At 50.2% G+C, this 22,954-nt stretch overlaps 2 protein-coding genes across 2 annotated transcripts; both read right to left on the bottom strand.

The window, feature by feature from the left end:
- Nucleotides 1–2,096: 2,096 nt before the first annotated feature.
- LOC122028067 (transcription factor PCF2-like) lies at nucleotides 2,097–3,382 on the bottom strand. The gene has a single exon (XM_042587090.1). The coding sequence runs from the start codon at nucleotides 3,352–3,354 to the stop codon at nucleotides 2,314–2,316; it is 1,041 nt and encodes a 346-aa protein (XP_042443024.1). The 5' UTR covers nucleotides 3,355–3,382; the 3' UTR covers nucleotides 2,097–2,313.
- A 13,289-nt stretch (nucleotides 3,383–16,671) lies between these two features.
- On the bottom strand, nucleotides 16,672–18,798 carry LOC122027351 (U-box domain-containing protein 15-like). The gene has a single exon (XM_042586301.1). It carries the CDS (start codon nucleotides 18,614–18,616, stop codon nucleotides 16,967–16,969), a length of 1,650 nt encoding a protein of 549 aa, XP_042442235.1. The 5' UTR covers nucleotides 18,617–18,798; the 3' UTR covers nucleotides 16,672–16,966.
- Between the last annotated feature and the right edge of the window lie 4,156 nt (nucleotides 18,799–22,954).

Below are 22,954 nucleotides of genomic sequence, written 5' to 3'. Positions count from 1 at the left end.
AATGAAGTGGTTCATCCTCTAGACCACACTTTGCGATCTAGAGAATTCGGTCCCCACACTTGGGGTGCACTACTACACACCCACATGGGATGGGACCTACAAGCACCGCGTGAGAGCGTTGACCACTCAATCACGCACTCAGCCGCGCACACACATATATATCTATATATAGATATATATCGCTGCACACCCAATTGCAATTAAATGCTTGGATCACTTTTGAGTGTCCTGTGTACACTTAAGTGCCCATACGAAATGCCTAGCAAATCGACACCATGTGTGTGTATATATATTGGCAGGAAAAGGAGTTACACACCTGAGAGGCAACCGACGTGGGGGGCTCTCCCCACCCCCCTCAACTGTGTGGGTGTTATGTCCGGGCACCCGGACCCCCTTCCAGAGTCACTTTTGAGAATCTGAACACCCGAGAGGGACTTCGAGCGCCCGGACATGTGAGGATATCCCTAAAGCGTGCATCGAACTAATATGCAGGCTAATAAATTCTTATATTTATATATATGTGTATGTGTGAGAGGTATCTGATTCCCGTTTGTGACTCGTATATACATCCCAACACCCCGAGGTTCGACATTGATGACGAGGAAGTGCAGCTAAATTTTCTATGGGAAAAGAAAAAAATATGTGAAAAAGAGAGGAAGTAGCCTAGATAGATGTAGGGATCTCTAGCGCAAAACAACACAAACGCAACGGAATGCATTTTCGAGATTCTTTCTAAAAAAATCATGTAAAGAAAATCGTATACTAGTTGTGATAAGAGTTATACCTTTGTTACATAAACACGAACTCCCGACAATAACTTTATCCTTGGTGGATTTCAGTGTGATCAAATAATTGCGCCTCTACAGTATCCACACGAACATATTCCGTCCGTCTCACGAACTCATGATTTAGAGAGAAATCATCATTGTGTAGCTAGTCACACTTGGAGGTTTGGCCAAGAGCAAGAAGAGAGAAATCAACGAAAGAAAAAAGAGGAAAAAAGACTAAAAAAATCAAGAGTCTCACATGAAAATAAGCTCTAAAGGTCTTTTATATTATTCAAGGAATACCAAAGGTCTTAAGAAATACCAAAAGTCTTTGTCTTTTGCTCTTCTTCTATTGATTAATCTTCATTCATCTATATTATCCTTTTAATGAATTAGATTTTATATATTAGATTAACTATTAACTTATGGATTGGATTTTGTATATTAGATTAACTATTAGTCATTAACTTAATAAATTAATTATCTCATAATTGTCTTTTAAAACTAATACTAACAATAGAAAAAAAATGAGAGAAATATCCCAGAAGCTTTTTTTGTCCGATTAGCCTGGGGGCTATATCTGGCTCCACCATTGTCTAAAACAACTGTACAAATCAAAATTCCCATAATATAAAACTTGTTTGGTCAATCAAAGGTTTTACTTTGATCGGCCAACACATTAAATATAGTCAATATGATTTAGCTTAAATCTTAGTCGACTGAGCAAAATGCGCATCGTAGTGTCTCATCTAAGTCACTATCCTAAGGCTACACAATTCTCAAATTTCAACTCAAATAAATAGCATACCGATAGCCAATGATGCGCTAAAACTATAGAAATCTCGATATGCCTATGAAATTTATGCTAAACTATGAATCAAACTATAATCTTGATTACGAAATTGAGTAAGACCTATGAAATTTTGCCATTTTCTCATAAGGAAAGTCGACACATAGACCAATTCGAGCCCGAGTAATGCTAGAAAGAAGAACACAAATCCTACAAAAAAAAAAATAAGCGACGACAATGTGAGCCATTGATTGCAAATTCCATGGCTAACCAATTGTTAGTGATCGTTATGTTATCGGAAAAAGGATACTCCATAGGATTTGGGCTCGTGCTTTGTCGTGCCATAACACTGAACGAGGTGGTTCGACCAAATTAGATCCGAGCCGTTGATTTTAAAGTACATGGCCAACGAGGACCGTGTGATCTTAGGTTAAAATATGATCAATTGTGCCAAGCTTGCTTCGAAGGAGGTGGGGCGCCACCAAACACGCGCATGGGGCCAGTGGGGTGGGGCCCACCAGCACAGTCCACAGAGCAACTTTGACCACGATGAGCATGACCCACGCGAGACGTGGACCACCAACAGGCAATTTTAAACAATGTTGAAATTTACACCCCCGCTCACGTGCGCACGTGGGCAGCCTTTCTCTTACCATACCCATAAAGTTAACCGGAGGAAAGGGCGGATTTTTGTCGCCTAGACTTCTAATATCAGATTTCAATTAGGAAAAAATAAGGGGCTGAAGTGGAAAACCTTCAATCCGCTGCACCCGATTCCGACTCCTCCTCCTCCTCCTCCTCTTCATCCTCCTCGTCGTCTTGCCCAGCCGCCTCCGGCGGTAATCCCATCAGTTGTAGCTCTTGCTTCTTCTTCTCTGTGGGTGCAGCCGATTGCTCGAAATCGCCGGAGGAGGAGACGTGGACGCCAGCCAAGGCGCCGCCATGGTACACTGCGGCCGCGGCCGCCGCCGCCGCTGCGGGCGGTGTCCCGGAGATGTTTATGAATTGCGAGGCCGGAGGGAAGGCCCATATCTGTGCAGTCTGCCCTGAAGGCTCCGACACTGCCGTAGGCTGCGGCAGCATCCACAGAGCTCCGGGTGGGAGGACACGCCCTCCGCCAGAAACTGGGGCGGCCGCCCACATCGGTACAACCCCCGTCGGGGCGATTGGCGCTAGCCCAGTGGATATCGAGATGGCGCCTCCCCCCTGGAGTAGGGGATCATGAACCGGGTAGAACGCCGCCGCGATGGGGGCGAGGGAGGCGGCCGAGGCCGCGGACGCGCGCGAAGGCTGGAGCTTCTTGCGCCGCTTCGCGGCGGCGGCGGACTCCTCCTCTCCGGATGTGGACACCAGCCCCACGGAGGAGGAAGAGGTAGGGGCGTCGGTGGGGATCTTGATCGCGCCGTCAACCACGGTGGCGATCGCCGGGACGGTCCCCGTCCCCGTGGCAGCGATGATGGCGGGCTCGGCGTGCTGGAGCAGCCAGCGGATCGTCTCGCCGTCGGACTTGTGCCCTAGCTCCCGGGTGAGCTGGAAGATCCGGGCGGCGCACGCCGCCGGCATCCGGATGCGCCGCCCCCGCCCCTCCACCTTGGTGTGCCGGTCTTTGGTCCTTGCGGCCGGACGCCGAACGATCGGAAGCGCACCGAGGCCTAGAAACTCCATTGGCTCCGGCTTCGGCGCGATCATACGATGGACCGGAAAGGCCGCCGCCGCTCCTCCACCGCTTCCACCTCCCGTAGCACCGCCCGCTTTCCCGGCGCTGCCGCCGTCTTCCTTGGCCAAAGAAGCATCCATGGCAGCCAACAAATTAAACCCTCAAAGCCGAGCCCCACCCACCTTTTTATTCATTGATCGCGCGTGAGCCGGGCCCGCAACCCCAGATCGGACGGCTACTAGACGGCATCGCCCCGCCGCCCCTCACAACTCGCGTTGTGGACCGCCCGATCCGGGAGGGTCGACCGCCTCCGGCCTAATGGGCGGTGGGCCCAACGCTCTGGTGGCCCTTCCTAATCTCAATGCCCTTTTCTTCGTGAGTTTCTTCGTCGTTTCGACCAAGGGGGTCGTACGTCTAGATCCGCTGTCTCAACTCAAGCAGCATACACTATTCTCATCCTCTTTCTCGTGACGAATGTGCTGATTACGTCACGAACTATCAACCATCCGGACTTACATGTCGTGACCTAAACAGACGATCGGAGACCCGCAAAACGTTAAGCACGTTCCGGTAATTGTTCACGGTCACTGATCTGGGAGTTGGGAGCCGAACGGGTGGGGTCCATGCTCAATGGTCTGGGTTCGCGAATGGGTAGAAAAATAGGTGGGGATAGGAGGGCAGGCTTTTTCCTCGGGCAGGTGCCAGCTGGAGACAACCGAAGGAAAGGGACCACCATCTTAGTTAACGGCGAAGCCGAGGCCCGAGGGGCCCATGGCCAAGGAGAATCTCTCGGGGATTGGGTGAAACTTTTGTTCATACTTTTTATTTTTCTGTATTTTGTGCAAAAATATTTTTAAAAAGGTTCTACACTTTTTTTTTTGAAAAAAAAAAGATAAGTAATTATTTTAGCTTTTTTTTTTTTTAATTCCAAAAGAAGGAAAGACATGTTTATTCTCCGAATATATTTTATTTATCCCATTCCAAATCTAGTAATTTCATAAAACATTTTTAGAAATTAGAAATTCTAATAATTTTCTTTAGATAAAATGACCATTAAGGACAAGTTGTCATATTCTATCAATTTCTCCATCTAGAAGCTTCTTGCTTAACTCTACCTTGGTCTCTTTAGGTTATACTTCCAAAAGAACCCCTAAACTTTTCAAAAATGAGTTTATTGCCCTTTCGAGGTGTAATTGAAGGGGGCCCTTGAAGAATAGCAATAACTTATAGGGTGCAAACTAAAACTTCCTCAAAGGTTAAAGTATAGCCAAAGATAGATCGAAAAGTATGCAATGTTTAACTAATCCACCTTAAAAGGCCTCAATAATTAAAGATGAGTACCCTGCAAGTGTACCTCAATTGCTTCCATTAGAAGCCCATCTACTTCACAAACATGACCTAATTTACAATGACCTAACAAATAGTTTCAATTATATTCAATCGAAAATACTAATCGATCACGAGACACTTGTTATGAGTTCTGGTTAGTTTTTTATCTTCACAACAACAATGTTAAAAAAATTAGCAAAGAAAGTAAATATATTTGGAGCTAACTAGATGGGTCATATTCATTCAGCCATCGAAATAGTGGTTTTTTTTCTCGCGCTTAACTAATGTAGCAAACTCTTTAGAGTCGGCTAAGATGAATACTATCGGAGGCATATTAACTATTGTTGTGTGTCCTTTTGTTCTTTACACAATGTCGAACAAAGTGAGTTAGGAGTTTCAAAGTCTTTGGGGTGCCCCGGGGCGTAGTATAGATGGTGGACGTATGACATCTCTGGCGTAATGGGCAGGGATCGATTCTCAAAAATTGACGACATGAGGTTTGTCCCACCATGCGCCTGATGCCTGTATACCTGCATGTACATCCTTCCATATCCGCGAGGTCGTCACTAGGAGTGTCGTTAATGTAGCAAATCTATATTTTTCAAAACCTTTGGGGCAGACTACATGAATTTTATTATTTTCTCAACATTTGTCGGAGATATATGAATTTATTGAATTTACATTATACAAAAATTAAAATTAGATTTATCTAATTTCAAAGTGATAAAATTCAGTTCCTTGATTTAGATGCTGGCGTAGTTGATTTATGTGATGTTACTTTCAATAGGCCTAGGGTCGATTGCCAGTGAACGTGAAATACCTCCTTGGTTGTCTCAACACATCGTTGCATGTGCTGCTATTGTTAGGTGAAATCTCATGTAATTTACCTCTCTTGTAGATAGTGAAATGACACTCTAGAGGGGGCGTTAAGGTGACAATTTCACCTTTGCCGCCAATCAATCCTTGACAGCAATCTCCACAGATTAACACAGTTCGTTCATACAAGAGTGTTACTTCTAATAGATCTAAGGTTAATTTTCAATGAGTACGAAATGTCCCGTTAGTTGTCTCAAACCCTCCTTACATGCGTTATTGTTGCTAGACAAAGTCTCTCATAATTTACCTTCCTTCCGGATAGTTAAAGACCAACCCGGAGGGACAACCGAGGGGACGGTTTCACTTTTATTACTAATCAATCCTTATAAGCATAACATTAAACGGTAGAATAATGGCTGATCCTGTCCGAAAGCTGAATCAACGGACGCTGGGCACGTGGCGCTCCCCGAGTCACTGACGTGGATCTCCGACCGGTCGTACGGTCCTCCGGCGAACCTGCACAGAAGTCGGGCCGGGAAGGGGTTCCCGGCGGCGACCCTCCGACGCTCAAGTCAGGCAAAGCTCAACAAGAAAGTGGCTCCAAGAATCGTAGAATGCGTACCTCCGGCAAAGGATGAGAGACTTTATATAGGGCTGTGGAGAAGCGGATGCACACATACCGAGGTGTACACGTGTCCTCAACCCATACCCCAGTAAAGGCCTGTCAGTGAGCTTACCTGACCTCATACTGCTACAGTCCAAGCACGTCTTCGATGGGACAGCGAAACCCCATGTCATAAGGTTTGGAGTACGGCCTAGTCCTAGAGCATGACAACTGTCAGAAGATGTTCCTTGTCCTTCTCTCCGTACTCCATGCCGGGGCGTCCGGCCGGCCGGCACTCATCTCACGACCGGCCGGCCGACACTCACATCACGTCCGACCCTCCATATGCACTAGTATACTTGGGAGATCCTCGATAATGTGCTATGTGGGGACTGTTCGCAGTATGCTACCTTATGTCTTCGACCGAGCGTGTCATCCGCTTGGCCCTATGATCCTGTTCAGCGAGCGTCGGAACCCCGACTCCAGTCGGGGCACCTTTTGCCATCATTTAGACACCGGTGGGCCGTCCGGGCGGTCGACCCACCCTTATCCGGTCGGCCACCTAGCCCTTAGACTTCCACGTGGCGTTGACTCCCCAGAACGGGAGTCCCCTGTTCTTACCGCCGGATCACTTATCTCCCCTTCAAGTCTAGTCGAAGGAGGCACTTAGTCCGACTGACTGGACTGCAAATCTAGCTGAGCGGCGCTTTCGTGCAATTATCCTCAGCTCGGTTTTCTGCGGGGATGGCCGTAAGGTTAGTCAACCGTAACATTCCTCGGATCTTCTCGTAACTTGCGTCAATTCTTGACATTAAGGCTGAGCATGCGCTCATTAAATGCCTCGAATGGCTGAATGCCATGTGGCACACTGTTGTCATCGTACGACGGTGGCGTGGTGCTTTGATGGGATCGAGGCGGTTCGAAATGGACGGTGCGATGGGCACTTTGATTCCCGTGACCTGGATCCAACGGTGGAGGCCGCCCGGCCCCCGCCTTATAAAAACTTCGCTTCCTCCTCCGTCGTTTCACTTCTTCTCTCGCGTGCCTTCGGTTACTCCTCGCGCTCCAAAGTTCAGGCGGTCGTGTTCTCCTGCTTCCGGCGATCCCCGGTGTTCTTCCTTCGGTCCCCCCTTTTTCTTGTAAGGTTCTCCTCTTTTCTTTCTGTTCCCTGTGCTTTCTCCGCATTTCTTTCCCTAGTTTTCACTCCCAGGGTACTCTTTTTGCTTGCTGTCGTCTTTCTTCTACCTTTTTACCTTTTCGATTTCTCCCGATCGGATCATGGCTAGTTCTTCTCATCCTGAAGACCAGTCCCTCGGCCCATGGTACACTACCATGCAGTCCCGATTCGACCAGCGTGACTTTGATGTTCTGACAGACAATTTTGAAATCCCCGATGATTTTGAAATTCTTTTAGTCGGTCCTTCCGCTCGGCCACACAGGCCGCCACGCGGAGCTTTCTGTGTCTTCCGCGACCAGTTTATTGATGGTCTGCGTTTCCCTGTACATCCTTTCATTATAGATGTTTGTAACTTTTTCGGTGTTCCGCTCGGCAGTCTAGTACCCAATACTTTCCGCCTCCTCTGCGGGATTGTTTTGTTCAAAATCCACAACATCCCCCTCCGACCGGACGTCTTTTTTTATTTCTATTACCCCAAGCAGTCCGAACCGGGCACCTTCATGTTCCAAGCTCAGCCCGACCTAGTCTTCTTTAACAAACTGCCTTCTTCCAATAAACATTGGAAGGAGTATTTTTTCTATATTCGTATGCCCGATCAGGCCAATTTCCGGACCAAGTGGCAGGTCGACTTACCCTCCACTCATGAGCTGAAGAAATTCAAGACCCGACCGGACTACCTCCATGCTGCAAACATGCTAGCCGGTCTACGGCTCGACATCAATAAGCTTCTTCATGAAGGAGTGATGTACATCTTCGGTCTGAGTCCCATACGGACTGCTCTTTCGATCGGTTTCGGTAAGGATTTTACTTGGGACGTTTGCTTTGATTGCTAACTGATTTTTCTCCTTTCCTTTACAGCGAACATCGTCATGGAGTCGGTAATGGCCGGCATTCTGAAGAGAAAGGCGGCGGCGCTCGAAGCCGCGGCAACAAAGGAAATGGAGGCGCTCGGCATCCAGCCGGTCGGCTCGCACGAAGAAGAGAGCGGGACACATGCTGGGGAGTCGGCCGCTCAGGCTTCTCTCCCAGAGCCAGCGGCTGGGGCAACCCTCAGCCAGGAGCCCTCCGCTCGGGGTGACGGCTCAGCTTCAGAAGAAGAGCAGCCTCATCCGAAAAGGCGCCAAGTGGAGACTCCCATCCGCTCAGCCACATCTGCTGTTCAACCCTCCGCCCGAGCCACTGCAAGTGCTCGCGGAAAGGCTCCGGAGATCGAAGCCATTTCGTCTGATCGGACTCCTTCGGAATGGGACGAGCCGGAGGCCCCTATTGAGGCTATTCCGGTCAGCACCCTTCCGCCCCCTCAACCAGTCAGGCGTTCAACCATCCACTCTCAGTTTTCGGCGTCGGCCTCTGATCCTCTTCCGGAAGCCGGTCGGACGACCCAAGGTCATGGCCGTACAATACGAGTCACTCTTCATCTTCCAACGGAAGAACTGTTGCCAGAGGCTGACCAACCAACAACGCCCGAGCATACCATCACTTTGAAGGGTCCACTAGCTGAGATGTGGGCCGACGCTCGGGCACGTGTCGTGCTCATCCCCCTCCGAAATTTGGCCAATAGCCATATGCAGCAGGCCACGGGGGTAAGTTTATTTTCTCTTTTTTTGAGTTTTGTATGCATTCCTTCCGATCGGCTAATGACAACTTCTTATTTCTTTTGTCAGAGATGAGTGGAGGAGATTGCTGTCTCCAACTGCCTGGCCTTGGTAGATGAAGAACTAAGGCAACTGAAGGCGGCCGTCAGTCCGTCCGGCTCTAAAGGCCCCTCCTATTCTGAGCTGCAAAAGGAGCTGAAGAAATCTCAAGATTTGTTGGCGGCCGAGCAAAAAAAGACGCCGATCAGGCCCATGCCTTGGCCGAGTCCGAGCGACAAGTCAAGTCGCTCGACACAAAAATAACCTTGGCCACCACTCGAAAAAACACGATCATTTCCGACTTGGAGAAGAAGAACGTGGAGGCTCGGGGCCTGGAGCTGAAGGTAAAGGAGCTGACGGAGCAGCTTGATAGAGAGAGGGCGGGCCGTTCGGCCGACGCGGACAAGCTTCAAACTCTGAAGGATTCCCTTACTGCGTCCCAGGCGGCCCTCAAAGAATATCAAGAGGCCGAGCCGAGTCGGGTCGCTGCCTTAAGACAGAGCTACATCCGGTCGCCTGAATTCTCGGAGAAAGTCTGCGAGCGGATGTACACAGCTTTCGACTTGGCTATGACCGCCGCTACTACGTATCTGAAGTCTAAGGGTCTTCTTCCGGAGTCCACTACTATTCCGGTCGGCGATCAAGTGGCGCTCCTGGAAAACATCCCCAAGGACCTTTATGATTACATTGAGTAGACGTCTTTATATGTAGTTAGGCCGCTAGGCCAAAAAATGATCTTTTTTTTGTACTTATGCCGCTCGGCCTAAAGTTTTAATCTTAATGCAATGTTTTCCTTTCGCGTACTTTGTCATTTTGCTAGTTAATGCGTGTTGCCCGCTCGCCTATTATCACACCTCTAGTATTCGAAAGGGGTTTTTACGAAGTATTTGGCGTTGCCCTTCCGCTCGGCTATATATGTAATATTCCGCTTTGATAGCAGAGATCGCTCGGGTTCTGAACCGAGCGGAACGTAGAGACGATCAAACGATATTGACGGCGAGTTGGACACTTACAGTCCTTTTTATTGGCCTCTTCCGCTCGGATGATTTATAGACGCCGGCTCGTCTCTCGATATTTAATGTCGGAGCTCGAAGGTCTTCCGCTCGGATGATTTATAGACGCCGGCTCGTCTCTCGATATTTAACGTCGGAGCTCGACGGTCTTCCGCTCGGATGATTTATAGACGCCGGCTCGTCTCTCGATATTTAACGTCGGAGCTCGACGGTCTTCTACTCGGATGATTTAACGCCGGAGTTCGACGGTCTTCCGCTCGGATGATTTATAGACGCCGGCTCGTCTCTCGATATTTAACGTCGGAGCTCGGCGGTCTTCCGCTCGGATGATTTATAGACGCCGGCTCGTCTCTCGATATATAACCTCGGAGCTCGACGGTCTTCCGCTCGGATGATTTATAGACGCCGGCTCGTCTCTCGATATTTAAAGTCGGAGCTCGACGGTCTTCCGCTCGGATGATTTATAGACGCCGGCTCATCTCTCGATATTTAACGTCGGAGCTCGACGGTTTTCCGCTCGGATGATTTATAGACGCCGACTCGTCTCTCGATATTTAACGTCGGAGCTCGACGACCTTTAAGGCTAACTTGACACAGCCGTTCGGCGAAGCTATTTTCCATCCTTCAATTATTTTGGCTTCCTGCATTACAGGTACATGGGCGACCAAAACGTATACGAAATTACATCAGCGCACCTCTTACCCAGCTCGGTAAGGCCGTAAGGCTGAAGATGATTCGAGCTCCACGGCCGATCCGGCTGCTGCCCGTCTTCGTCTTCCAAATAATAAGCGCCCGAGCGGAGCTTTTCGATGATTTTGAAGGGGTCAGCCCAAGGAGCTTCTAGCTTGCCGACGTCGCCGGCCGACTTCACTTTCTTCCAGACAAGGTCGCCGACCTGGAATGATCTGGGGATGACACGCTGGTTGTAGTTTTGCTTCATCCGTTGTCGGTACGCCATCAGCCGGACGGACGCCTTGGCTCGCTCCTCGTCAACCAAATCTAGCTCCATGTTCCTCCGCTCGGCGTTGCCATCATCATAATTCTGGATCCGGGCGGACTCGACGCCGACTTCAACAGGAATCACCGCTTCGTCGCCGTACACCAGATGGAAAGGCGTGACGCCCGTTCCTTCCTTTGGGGTCGTTCGGATGGCCCACAGAACGCCCGACACTTCATCCACCCAACTTCCTCCCAGATGGTCGAGCCGAGTGCGCAAAATACGAAGAATTTCCCGATTGGCTACTTCGGCTTGACCATTGCTTTGAGGATATGCCACGAACGTGAAGTGTTGCTCGATGCCATAGCTTCTGCACCAATCTTCGAGCAACTTTCCTGTGAATTGTCCACCGTTGTCTGAAACAAGTCGACGGGGGATGCCGAACCGACAGATGATATGTTGCCAGATAAATTTCTTGACTATCTGCTCAGTGATCTTGGCTAGCGGCTCGACCTCCACCCATTTGGAAAAATAATCAACCGTCACCAATAAAAATTTTTGCTGTTGGTCGCCATAGGAAACGGACCCACAATATCCATTCCCCATTGGTCGAACGGACAAGACACAGTAGCTGCCTTCATTTCTTCTGCCGGTCGGTGAGAGAAATTATGATACCTTTAGCAAGAAAGGCACGTCGCGACGGTCCGAGCGGCGTCTGCTTGTACAGTTGGCCAGAAATATCCGGCCAGCAGGATTTTCTTAGCCAGCGACCGTCCGCCCGGATGTCCTCCGCAGGATCTTTGATGCACTTCTTGGAGGATGTACGCCGCGTCTTCCGAGCTCACGCATTTCAACAGGGGGCGAGAGAAAGCCTTCTTGTATAGTTGGTCTCCAATGAGCGTGAACCGTCCGGCTCTCCTCCTTAGTAGCTGGGTTTCATCCCGATCGGACGGTGTAGCTCCCGAGCGGAGGAATTCCATGATGGGTGTCCGCCAGTCGATCAGAAACGAGTGGCCCTCCATCCGGTCGACGTGAGCCACCAGCGAAACTTGTTCAATTGGCTGCTGGATGGCGACCAGCGTTATTGAGCTTGCGAGTTTGGCTAACTCATCAGCCGCTTGGTTCTCTGCTCGGGGTATCTTCTGGATAATAACCTCTCTGAAGTCGGCCTTGAGTTTCTCGAAGGCTTGAGCGTAAAGCTTGAGCCGAGCGTTGTTGATTTCAAAGGAGCCTGAGAGTTGTTGAGCGGCCAATTGGGAGTCTGAATGTAGCGTCACCCGTCCGGCCCCTACATGCCGGGCAGCCTGTAAGCCGGCTATAAGGGCTTCATACTCTGCTTCATTATTCGTAGCTCTATAATCAAGCCGGACGGATAGATGCATCTTTTCTTCTTGGGGAGAAAGCAACAATACACCAATACCGCTCCCGAGCCGAGTGGCCGATCCGTCCACAAATATCTTCCATATGGCTTCGGGTTCTGGCCTTTGTACTTCGGTGACAAAATCCGCCAAGGACTGCGCCTTTATCGCCGACCGGGGCTGGTATTGGATGTCGAATTCGCTCAACTCCGTCGTCCATTTAATTAGCCGTCCGGACGTTTCGGGATTCAACAGCACTCTTCCCAATTGACTATTCGTCCGGACGATGAAAGTATGAGCCAAGAAATAAGGACGGAGGCGCCGAGCGGCGAGGACCAAAGCGAAAGCCAGTTTCTCGAGACCAGTGTAGCGAGATTCAGCATCCTTTAAAATATGACTCAGAAAATATACAGGCTCTTCTCCGCTCGCCCTTACTAATGCCGAGCCGACGGCTTATTCAGTTGAAAATAAGTAGATACAAAGTGGCTCACCCTCAGCTGGCTTGGCTAGTACCGAAAGAGAATTCAAATATGTCTTCAGATCTTCGAACGCCCGATCACATTCTTCGTCCCAGTGAAACTTGGTGGCCTTGTGCAAGATTTTGAAAAATGGGAGACTCCGATCGGCGGTCTTCGAGATTAATCTAGACAATGCTGTTATCCGACCGGTCAAGCGCTACACTTCTCTCATATTTCTTGGAGGCGGCATACCTTGTAAGGCTTTCACCTTGCTGGGATTTGCTTCGATACCCCGCTCTGTCACTATGTAACCCAGGAAACGCCCTCTTTTTGCTCCGAACAGACACTTCAGGGGATTTAGTTTAACTTCATACCTTCTTAGCGTTCGGAAAGTCTCCTCCATGTCTTCAAAGAGATCGGTCGCTCGGACGGATTTGATGAGAATGTCGTCCACGTATACTTCCAGATTTCGCCCGATCTGCTCCTTGAACACTTTGTTCATCAAGCGTTGGTAAGTGGCTCCCGCGTTCTTTAGTCCGAACGGCATCACATTATAGCAGTAGGTGCCGTCGGCCGTAACGAAGCTTACTTTTTCTTGATCTTCCCGGGCGAGCGACACCTGATGATATCCTTGATAAGCGTCGAGCATGCATATCAACTCGCAGCCGGCCGTAGAGTCCACCAGTTGATCGATTCGGGGCAGGGGATAAAAATCCTTTGGGCATGCCTTGTTAAGATCCCAGAAATCGATGAACACTCTCCACTTATTGCCGGGCTTGGAGACAAGCACCACGTTCGCCAACCAGCTCGGGAATTGGACCTTGCGTATGTGGCCGACCTCCAGGAGTTTCTCCACCTCCGCTCGGATGATGGCATTCTGTTCGGCGCTGAAATCCCTCTTTCTCTGCTTCACCGGCCGAGCATCCGGTCGGACATGGAGCTCATGTTGCGCTATACTTGGTGAAATTCCAGGCAGCTCATGCGTCTCCCAGACGAAGACATCATGGTTTCTCTGGAGGCATTGGATCACTTCCTCCTTCTGGTTCGCCTCCAGATCGGACGCGATGAATGTCGTGGCCTCCGATCGGGTCGGGTGAATTTGTACTTCCTCTTTTTCTTCATAAATCAAAGAGGGTGGCTTTTCAGTGATAGCGTTCACCTCGATCCGGGGCGTCTTCCGAGCGGCATTGGCTTCTGCTCGGACCATCTCGACGTAACATCGCCGAGCTGCCAGTTGATCCCCTCGTACTTCTCCCACTTTGTCCTCGACGGGGAACTTGATCTTCTGGTGGAAGGTGGAAACGATCGCTCGGAATTCACTGAGAGCTGGTCGCCCCAATATGACGTTGTATGCCGAAGAAGAATCCACCACGACGAAGTTTACAGTACGCGTCCTTCTGAGCGGCTCCTCTCCCAGCGATATGGCCAGCCGGATCTGTCCGACCAGCTGAACTTCATTGCCCGTAAACCCGTAAAGGGGGGTTGTCATGGGCAGCAGCTCGGCTCGATCAATTTGCAGTTGATCGAATGCCTTTTTGAATATGATATTGACCGAGCTTCCTGTGTCAATAAAAACGCGGTGAATAATGTAATTGGCTATTACCGCTTTGACCAGAAGAGCGTCGTCGTGGGGGACTTTAACTCCTTCCAAGTCCCTGGGCTCGAAACTGATTTCGGGTCCACTTGCCCGTTCCTGGCTGCAGCCGACCGCATGGATCTGGAGCTACCGGACGCTCGCCTTCCTTGCTCGGTTAGAGTCGCCTCCGGTCGGCCCGCCAACAATAATGTTGATCTCGCCTCGGGAAATATTACTTCTATTTTCTTCTTCCCGAGCGGACGGTAGGGGCCATTCTCTAGACATCCGGAGATTCTCCCGCCTCGGAGAGCGATGCCGCTCGGGAGTCTGTTGTTGTCACCTGTCAACTTGCATCCGATCGGCTTCACGAGGCCTCTGTCGCCTGTCGGCTGATGGCGATCGACGACCGCCACTCCGGGGAACGGGATGAGCGATCAAGGGAAGACTTCGACAATCTCTTGTGTTGTGCGTATCCGTCCGGTGGAAGGAGCAGAACATTGGGGTCAATTTCTTCTTTGGCTTGGGCCGAGCGACAGCTTCCTCTTGCACGTGGGACCTAGCATGGGGGGAGCGGATTGCTTCGGCCCTCGGTCCTCTGGGTGGCTGATGAGCGGCGTGCTGCTTTCGCTCGACAGGGGGAGCCCGCTCGGTTGGAGTTTCTTTTTTCCGGGCCGCTTGGGCTTCTTCCTCGTTGATGTATTCGTTGGCTCGGTGTAGCATGTGGTCGTAGTCTCGGGGCGGCTTCCGAATGAGTGATCGAAAGAAATCCCCATCCACGAGGCCTTGTGTGAAGGCATTCATCATGGTCTCCGAGGTGGCCGTTGGAATATACATGGCCACTTTGTTGAACCGCTGGATGTAGGCTCGGAGCGATTCGCGGGATTCCTGTTTGATGGCAAACAGACTAATACTGATTTTTTGATAGCGCCGACTGCTTGCGAAGTGGTGGAGGAAAGCCGTTCGAAAGTCTTTGAAACTTGAGATAGATCCGTCCGGCAGTCTCCGAAATCACCGTTGAGCCGATCCAGAGAGGGTGGTGAGGAAAACCCGACACTTCACCCCATCTGTGTATTGATGCAGGGTTACCGTGTTATCAAACTTACCCAAATGATCATCCGGATCGGTGGTTCCATTGTATTCGTCGATCATCGGAGGCACATAGTGCTTGGGCAGAGAGTCTCGTAGAATAACCTCTGAAAATTGGCGATTGATCCGCTCGGGCGATGCATCCGTTCGGGGGGCTTTCCCTTTTTTGTCGTCTCGTCTTGGCATTTCATCCAAAGAAGATCCCCGATCTCAATTAGTTGCTACGGCTTCAGGGGTGCGGAATAGGGCCCGATGGAATGCAACTGTGGCCTGCGGTGCTTCCGCTCGGCCGCCTGATGCTGATGTCGCTTGCTGCTCCGCCCGCTTGGCTTGTGACTTTTGTCTTTGTTCCATGAGCTTGGCGGCTCTTGTCTCGATCAAAGCATCGAGCTCCTCTGTGGAGAGCATCACCGAGTGCGGTCGTCCAGCTTCGTCCATTGTTTCCGATCGGATGCAGGAGCGTTCCCACAGACGGCGCCAAATTGATCCTGTCCGAAAGTTGAATCAACGGACGCTGGGCACGTGGCGCTCCTCGAGTCACTGACGTGGATCTCCGACTGGTCGTACGGTCCTCCGACGAACCTGCACAGAAGTCGGGCCGGGAAGGGGTTCCCGGCGGCGACCCTCCGACGCTCAAGTCAGGCAAAGGTCAACAAGAAAGTGGCTCCAAGAATCGTAGAATGCGTACCTCCGGCGAAGGATGAGAGGCTTTATATAGGGTTGTGGAGAAGCGGGTGCACACATACCGAGGTGTACACGTGTCCTCAGCCCATACCCCAGTAAAGGCCTGTCAGTGAGTTTACCTGACCCCATACTGCTACAGTCCAAGCACGTCTTCGATGGGACAGCGGAACCCCCTGTCGTAAGGTTTGGAGTACGGCCTAGTCCTAGAGCATGACAGCTGTCAGAAGATGTTCCTTGTCCTTCTCTTCGTACTCCATGCCGGGGCGTCCGGCCGGTCGGCACTCATCTCACGTCCGGCCGACCGGCACTCACATCACGTCCGGCCCTCCATATGCACTAGTATGCTTGGGAGATCCTCGATAATGTGCTATGTGGGGACTGCTCGCAATATGCTACCTTATGTCTTCCACCGAGCGTGTCATCCGCTCGGCCCTATGATCCTGTTCAGCGAGCGTCGGAACCCCGACTCCAGCCGAGGCATCTTTTGCCATCATTTAGACACCGGTGGGCCGTCCGGGCGGTCGACCCACCCTTATCCGGTCGGCCACCTAGCCCTTTGACTTCCACGTGACGTTGACTTTCCAGAACGGGAATCACCTGTTCTTACCGCCGGATCAATGGCTTTTACCCGCTTAGTTTGAAATATCCAATCACTTTGATAAATTTTATTCATCGGTCCGACATTCTACGCGTATAGATCGTGCTCACACATAAATCATCTAATTCAATACAACCAGAACTCTGAATTTGTATCCCTACCACTCTCCCTATACATGTGTGATCCATTAGAAACCAAAAAAATTCAGTGTGAAGATAAAAGCAGGCATTCACAATAGAATTGTCTTCCCTTCCTCATCTTTTCCATTCACATTTCCAACATTATTCACTTCAGTTTGTTCTTTTACTGCACAAAACAACAACACTGAACAAATTGGCAAACTGAGAACCATTCGAGCAGCTTGTCGAACACTGACACTGCATCTTACAGAGCTCTGGAACAGAGTGGATGGAGTAAGATTTTTCTTCGGTTTTTTTTTCTTCTGTTTTTGATTCATCTTCTTCGTTCGGAGTTAGATTGAATCAGTGGAACAGGAATCTCTTCAACCTCCCGCTTTCCAATCTCTCGAGCAGCTTCTTTGAGGCTGCAACGTCTGCTTCTGATAGCTTCTTGAGGTAGCCAATGGCTCCATAGGAGATCATGACTTTCCTGCACTTCTTGCTCGAAGAAAGGGCCATGAGGCACGCGACGGCGTGCTTCTTCGCCGTGTTTTGGGGGCTCGGATCGAGCAATTGGACCAGATTGGGAACGCATTTATCCTCCTTCTTGATCTCGTTGCCATTCCGCGGGCAGGCGATCAAGCTTGCGATTGCCTGTGCTGCGATTTCCCTGGAAGAATTGCTCTTTGCTTCGAGCATGTTTATCAGAGATGGCAAGCAACCGGATTCTCCGACGAGTTTTTTTATCTCCGGGGAACCAGAGATCTTGCACACGGCCGCGGCGGCGGTTTGTTGAGCCATCAAAGATCCGGTTTTTAGCACGTTTGTCAGTCGAGGGAGGAGACCGAGCGAGATGAGGCTTTCCATGGAGACGGATCCGACAAGATTCTTTACTGCCGCAATCGCCGGCTCCGGCGGCAGCGGACCGTCAAGGTACGCGAGGAGGCTCCGGATTCCACCTTCCGACACGATCAGCTGCCGGAATTTCTCGGTTCCGGAAGTCAATTGGAGCAGGCACTCGGCGGCTTGCTCCTTCGAGCCCAGAACGACGCCGTAATCGAGCACGTTGATCATGACGCGGACGATGCCCTCGTCCACTAGGGTTTGCCTCGCTTCGGGCACGGCGGAGAGGTTCTTGAGCGCCGCGGCCGCGGCCGATTGGGAGATGGAGTCGCCGACTTGGCAGAGATCGATGAGAGGGGGGATTCCGCCGTGGCCGGCGATCGAGCGGGAGTTGACTGCGGAAGTCGAGAGCTTTTGAACAGAAAGCACTGCCTTTTCTCGGGCGACGAAGCTGCCCGATTCCAGGAGCCGGATCAGCGGTGGAATCGTCCCTTCGGACACGAGGAGCGTGTCCCAATTCCCCGATTCGACAAGGGAGCAGATCGCGGTGGCGGCCTTCTCGCGGACCATCGGCGACGCGGCGGTCAGAAGCTGGATGAGGGCCGCAACGTTGCTCCGGCCGATGACGGCCGTTACCCCCTTTTCGTCTTCCCTCATCGCCTCCAGCAGCCCGTCCAAAGCGCGGTGCTTAGCCTCGTCGTGCCCGAACTGAAGGCGAGCGAGCATCTCCCGCACACTCTCCGCCTCGCCAGGCCGCACGGCGGAAGCAGCGGGGAGGGCCGCCTCGCCGAGGACACCGGTCTTGACCAAGAGCCCGCAGTCCCGGAGGTTGAGGTCGAGCTTTCCAGCCAGCGCATCGAGGTCGCTCTGCATCCGGAGCTTTCCAACCGAGGGGTCACCGCAGCGGTCGGCTAGTTCGACTGCCTCGGCGAGGGTGGCGGCGACGGACTGGAGTAGCTCCCGACAGAGGGCGTGGCGGGAGAAGCAGGGATGGCCAGCGAGGTCATTCAACGCCGGAGCCACCAGTTCCAGCTTGGTGGCGATGGACTTCCAACGGCCAGCGAATCGCAAGGCGGACCTGGCCTTCTCGATCGCAGTGGGTAGGAGGAGGAGGGCGCTGGAGAGAAACTGCTCGGCAGATCCGGCGAGGGCCTCCGATTCTTCCACCATGCCTCGCCGCCGGCGTCACAACCACCGCAAAGTTGCAACTTTGGTTGTGAGACTGAGGAAGAAGAGTGGGATTTGGTGGAGGAGGAATTCAGTTAAAGGAAGACGAGTCACGGGAACGAGTTAAAGAGACCGGCCCAAGTCGGTCACAACCCGGCGATTCCTCCCCGAGTCGCCTCGGTAAACATCAGCCACTCGTCAGCGCACGAGCGCCGTTCCCAGGAATATTTCAATTCTCCCCATTCTTCATCTCTACTTTGTTATCAAAACCACCCTAAAGTTTTAAAATTCATCAATGCATCATCACATCGGACTAAAAAGTTCTCTATTGTTCAAAATTATATAGAACACAAAGTACACATTCTACAAAACTTGGAAATTAAATTAAATTATTTTAAATTATTAAATATTTTAACAAAGGGAAAATCTAAAAATTCTATAAAGACATCTGTGAAGAAATTTTTGTGTACTGTTGCTGTATGTTGATAATTCTAAACCTTCAAGGGGGACTTTTAAAAAGAGGCAAAATTTGTTTTTGGCAAAGACGGGTTCTAACTGACAAGCTGCAAGGGGCAAGAATGTCAATTCATGCTAACAAACAGTTTGCTGGGCCATAGGCCCACGGCCTTCTATTTGACGTCGACGTCAGGGAAAGCGACGACTCGCCGCCGTAATTACGAGAATGCCCCCACTAAAGCTGAGATAAAAACTCGCCTCCCCAAACTGAACCGAACCAGGCCTTGGACCGGTCGGCTGACTACTCGACCGGGTAAAGGCCCTCGCATCACGATCATTTTAATTTTTTTTAAAATAGAACGTAATGATGACATAAATCCAAATACCTGACAAAGGACAAGCAAATAATGACACTTGTTAAGTCAAGAAATTAATAGGATAAAATGGTAATATATATATATATATATATATATATATATTATCATTTTATCCTATTAATATATATATTATTATTATTATCTATAACCGTTTGGTAAATAAGGACAATTAAGGAATTAATTTAGTGGAGTGTATTTTTTAATTTTTACCCAAACTTATTAACAATATATTTCATTTCCTCTCTATTTTAAGTATATTTCAATATATACCCTTATAGTTTTAATTTTATCGTTGTATATTTACACCTCTATAAATATTGGCTGAATAATAAATAGCTCAAAGGACTAATATTTAAATCTCACTAAGAATAAATATCTTGGTAATTTAGTAATTTACCAAAGGGCATACATAAATTTCTAAATTGACCAAAAAATACATGCTATTTTGACATTTACTAAATGGGATACTAAATTATGTGGTATTTGTAATTATCCTGTGGTAGTTTTGACGTGATCAACCAAGTTAAATTAAATCTTGTTGTGGTTTGATCATTGTGTCTAAATGTGCGAAAATTTAGGAATACAAGAAGTCAAGTGAAATACGTAGCTAATGAGAAGGATGACACGAGAGAGAGTCGACGGGCTCGGTGCATCTGAGAGATAAGATGCTACGGAAAAATACGCTAGCGGACGAGAAAGAAATGTACGACGTTTTTCAAGAGATGAGAAGCCGGAGTGGAAGCTTGCTTGAGGAGAAGGTTAGAAAATGAGTTCGGGTGAGTCATATTCCGGATGGTCGAGTTCACCGAAGCGAGCGGAACCAGAGCGGAAACTTGGACAAAAAGTCAACTAAAAGTTAACTCTTTTCTAGGAGCCCAGAGTCCGAGTGCCCAGAGTTTCTCCGAATGCCCATACCACTTAGGTGCCAGCCGAGGTGCCTCGACTCCTCGGCGATGTGGATCAGGATTAGCAATGGTTTGGGTGTCCGAAGCGAGATAAAATTTTATCCAGCGTCTGTTGCATAGCCGTTTGCTAGAAGATAAGATTTGCCATGCTGCGACGCCCAGACCGTGCCACATCAGCAAACGGTCAGTTTCGACTTGTGGGCTATAGATAGAGCCCTGGTGATCCTGTCCGAGAGTTGAGTCGATGGACGCTGGGGACGTGGCGTTCTCTGCTGACTCCGCGTAGACTCCGGGATGACATGATCTCCAGTGAACCTGCAACAAAACCGAGCCGAGAAGGGGATCCCGGCGACGGTCCTCCGACGCTCAAGTCAGGCGAGAGGAAATCGAAACAGCGTAACGAGGCCAAGAGCTACAGTAGATGAGAATGCCTACCTCCGTCGAAGGTTGGGGGCCCTTATATAGGGCTCCCCCGAGGCATGTGCACGCTCTTCGAAGCGTGCACGCTCCTCAAAGCATACCTAGAAATGGTCGTGTCAGAAAAGTGCGTCTGACGCCATACCGCAACCGTCCGAGCATATCTCCGACGGGACAGTGGAAACTTCCACCGTACGATTCTCTATCTAGTCCAGCCGCTGACCCTGCTATCTGTCTCCTTTGTCCTTTTTTGCGTCTTGTCTATTCCCGGGTCCGCCCAGCCGCCAGATGGTCGGACGCATAGGCGTGCCGAACCGAACGGGGATGTTAGTTGGTCCTAGGAAGATTGTACCGGTTCCACTGTACAAAAATTTTGTACTAAGTGTCAAACCTTTCCTAAACAACCTATTGTGTTCTTTAGAAATTAAATTAGGAATCGCAAACGGAACTTAACATTATTGATTCCAAATTTAACTTATCTGTTCTTAATGGTTTAGACTTAGATCGCAAGCGGAACTTAACACTATTGATCCAAGTCCAACCTATGTTACAAAGTTAATTAAATATTTATTTCTAAAATCGTCTCCCAGGTCAAACATGGTGAGACACAAGACCTTCTTGGGTATGAGATCATCCACTACTGCCTCGACAAAGCCTTTAAAAGAAATTCAATATTTAATTTCCTAAAATAACATTAGGTTTAACCAAAAAGAACAATCGAATCACAAATTCGAAAAATAAAACAAAAGAAACACAAATTCGAAACAAATCCGAAAACTCTAGAATGATATGCCTCTTGTGTTTGGTATTTCTAAAAATAATTATACAAAGAAAACTAGTATGATGCGGAAAATAATTACTAGTTGATCCGGCGATAAGAACAGGGGACCCTCGTTGTAAGGGGTCTACACCACGTGGAAGTCAAAGAGCCGGGCGGTCCATCGAAGAAGGTCGGACCAACTAGGCCGATCGGAGAAAGGGGGCTGACCGACCGGGCGGCCGCCCGGTGTTTAGCCGAGGGCAAAGGGCACCCCTATGGAAGTCGGGGTTCCGGCGCTCATTGGGCAAGATCGTAGAGCCGAGCGGACAGCACGCTCAGCCGAAGACATGAAGCATACTGCTAACAGTCGCCACAAAACACATTACTGATAATTTCCCAAGTGTACCATCATACATGACCGGTCGGACGGAAGGCGGACGTGGGCCGGTCGGACACACGGCAGGAGTTCGGGGGAAAAGACAAGGGACATCTTCTGACAGCTGGCATGCTTCGTGATATGGTCATACTCCAAATCACGCGACGTGGGGTTCCGCTGTCCCATCGAGGACATGCTTGGACTGTAGCAGTATGGGTCAGGTAAGCTTTCTGACAGCCACATACCGGGGTATGGGTTGTGGACACGTATGCGCTTCGGAGGGCGTGCAAGAGCTCTTTCACCGCCCTATATAAAGAGCCTCATACTTCGCCGGAGGTACGCGTTTTAACTCCTCTGGAGCCACTTTCTTCACTGTTTGCTTGCCTGACTTGAGCGTCGGAGGGTCGCCGCCGGGAACCCCTTCCCGGCCCGACTTCTGTGCAGGTTCGCCGGAGGTTCGTGCAACCAGTCGAAGATCCACGTCAGCAGCCGGGAGCGCCACGTGCCCAGCGTCCGTTGATTCAGCATTCGGACAGGATCAATTTGGCGCCGTCTGTGGGAACGTTCCTGTATCCGAACGGAAACAATGGACGAGGCTGGACGACAACACACGGTGACACTTTTGACGGAGGAACTCGACGCTCTGGTCGAATTGAGGGCCACCAAGCTTGTGGAGCAAAAACAGAAAGCAGCAGCCGAGCGGCCGGAACAGCAAGCAACGTCAGCGTCTGGTGGTCGAGCGGAAGCACAACCGGCTACCGTTGCATTTCATCGAGCCCTATTCCGCACCCCCGAAGTCGTAGCAACTCATAGAGATCGGGGATCTTCTTCGGATGAAATGCCTAGACGGGATGACAGGAAAGGAAAAGCCCCCCGCACGGACTCATCGCCCGAGCGGATTAATCGTCAATTTTCAGAGGCTATTCTACGAGACCCTCTACCCAAGCACTACGTACCTCCGACGATCGGCGAGTACAATGGGACAACCGACCCGGATGATCATCTGGGCAAGTTTGATAACACGGCAACCCTGCATCAATACACAGATGG

The sequence above is a fragment of the Zingiber officinale genome, chromosome 10A (assembly GCF_018446385.1).
Source record: "Zingiber officinale cultivar Zhangliang chromosome 10A, Zo_v1.1, whole genome shotgun sequence".
Taxonomy (NCBI): Eukaryota; Viridiplantae; Streptophyta; class Magnoliopsida; order Zingiberales; family Zingiberaceae; genus Zingiber; species Zingiber officinale.
This window is presented reverse-complemented; position numbering and strand designations above follow the sequence as displayed.

Coding starts and splice junctions, on each gene's coding strand:
- LOC122028067 (XM_042587090.1), bottom strand. CDS start 3,354: ATGGATGCTTCTTTGGCCAAGGAAGACGGCGGCAGCGCCGGGAAAGCG.
- LOC122027351 (XM_042586301.1), bottom strand. CDS start 18,616: ATGGTGGAAGAATCGGAGGCCCTCGCCGGATCTGCCGAGCAGTTTCTC.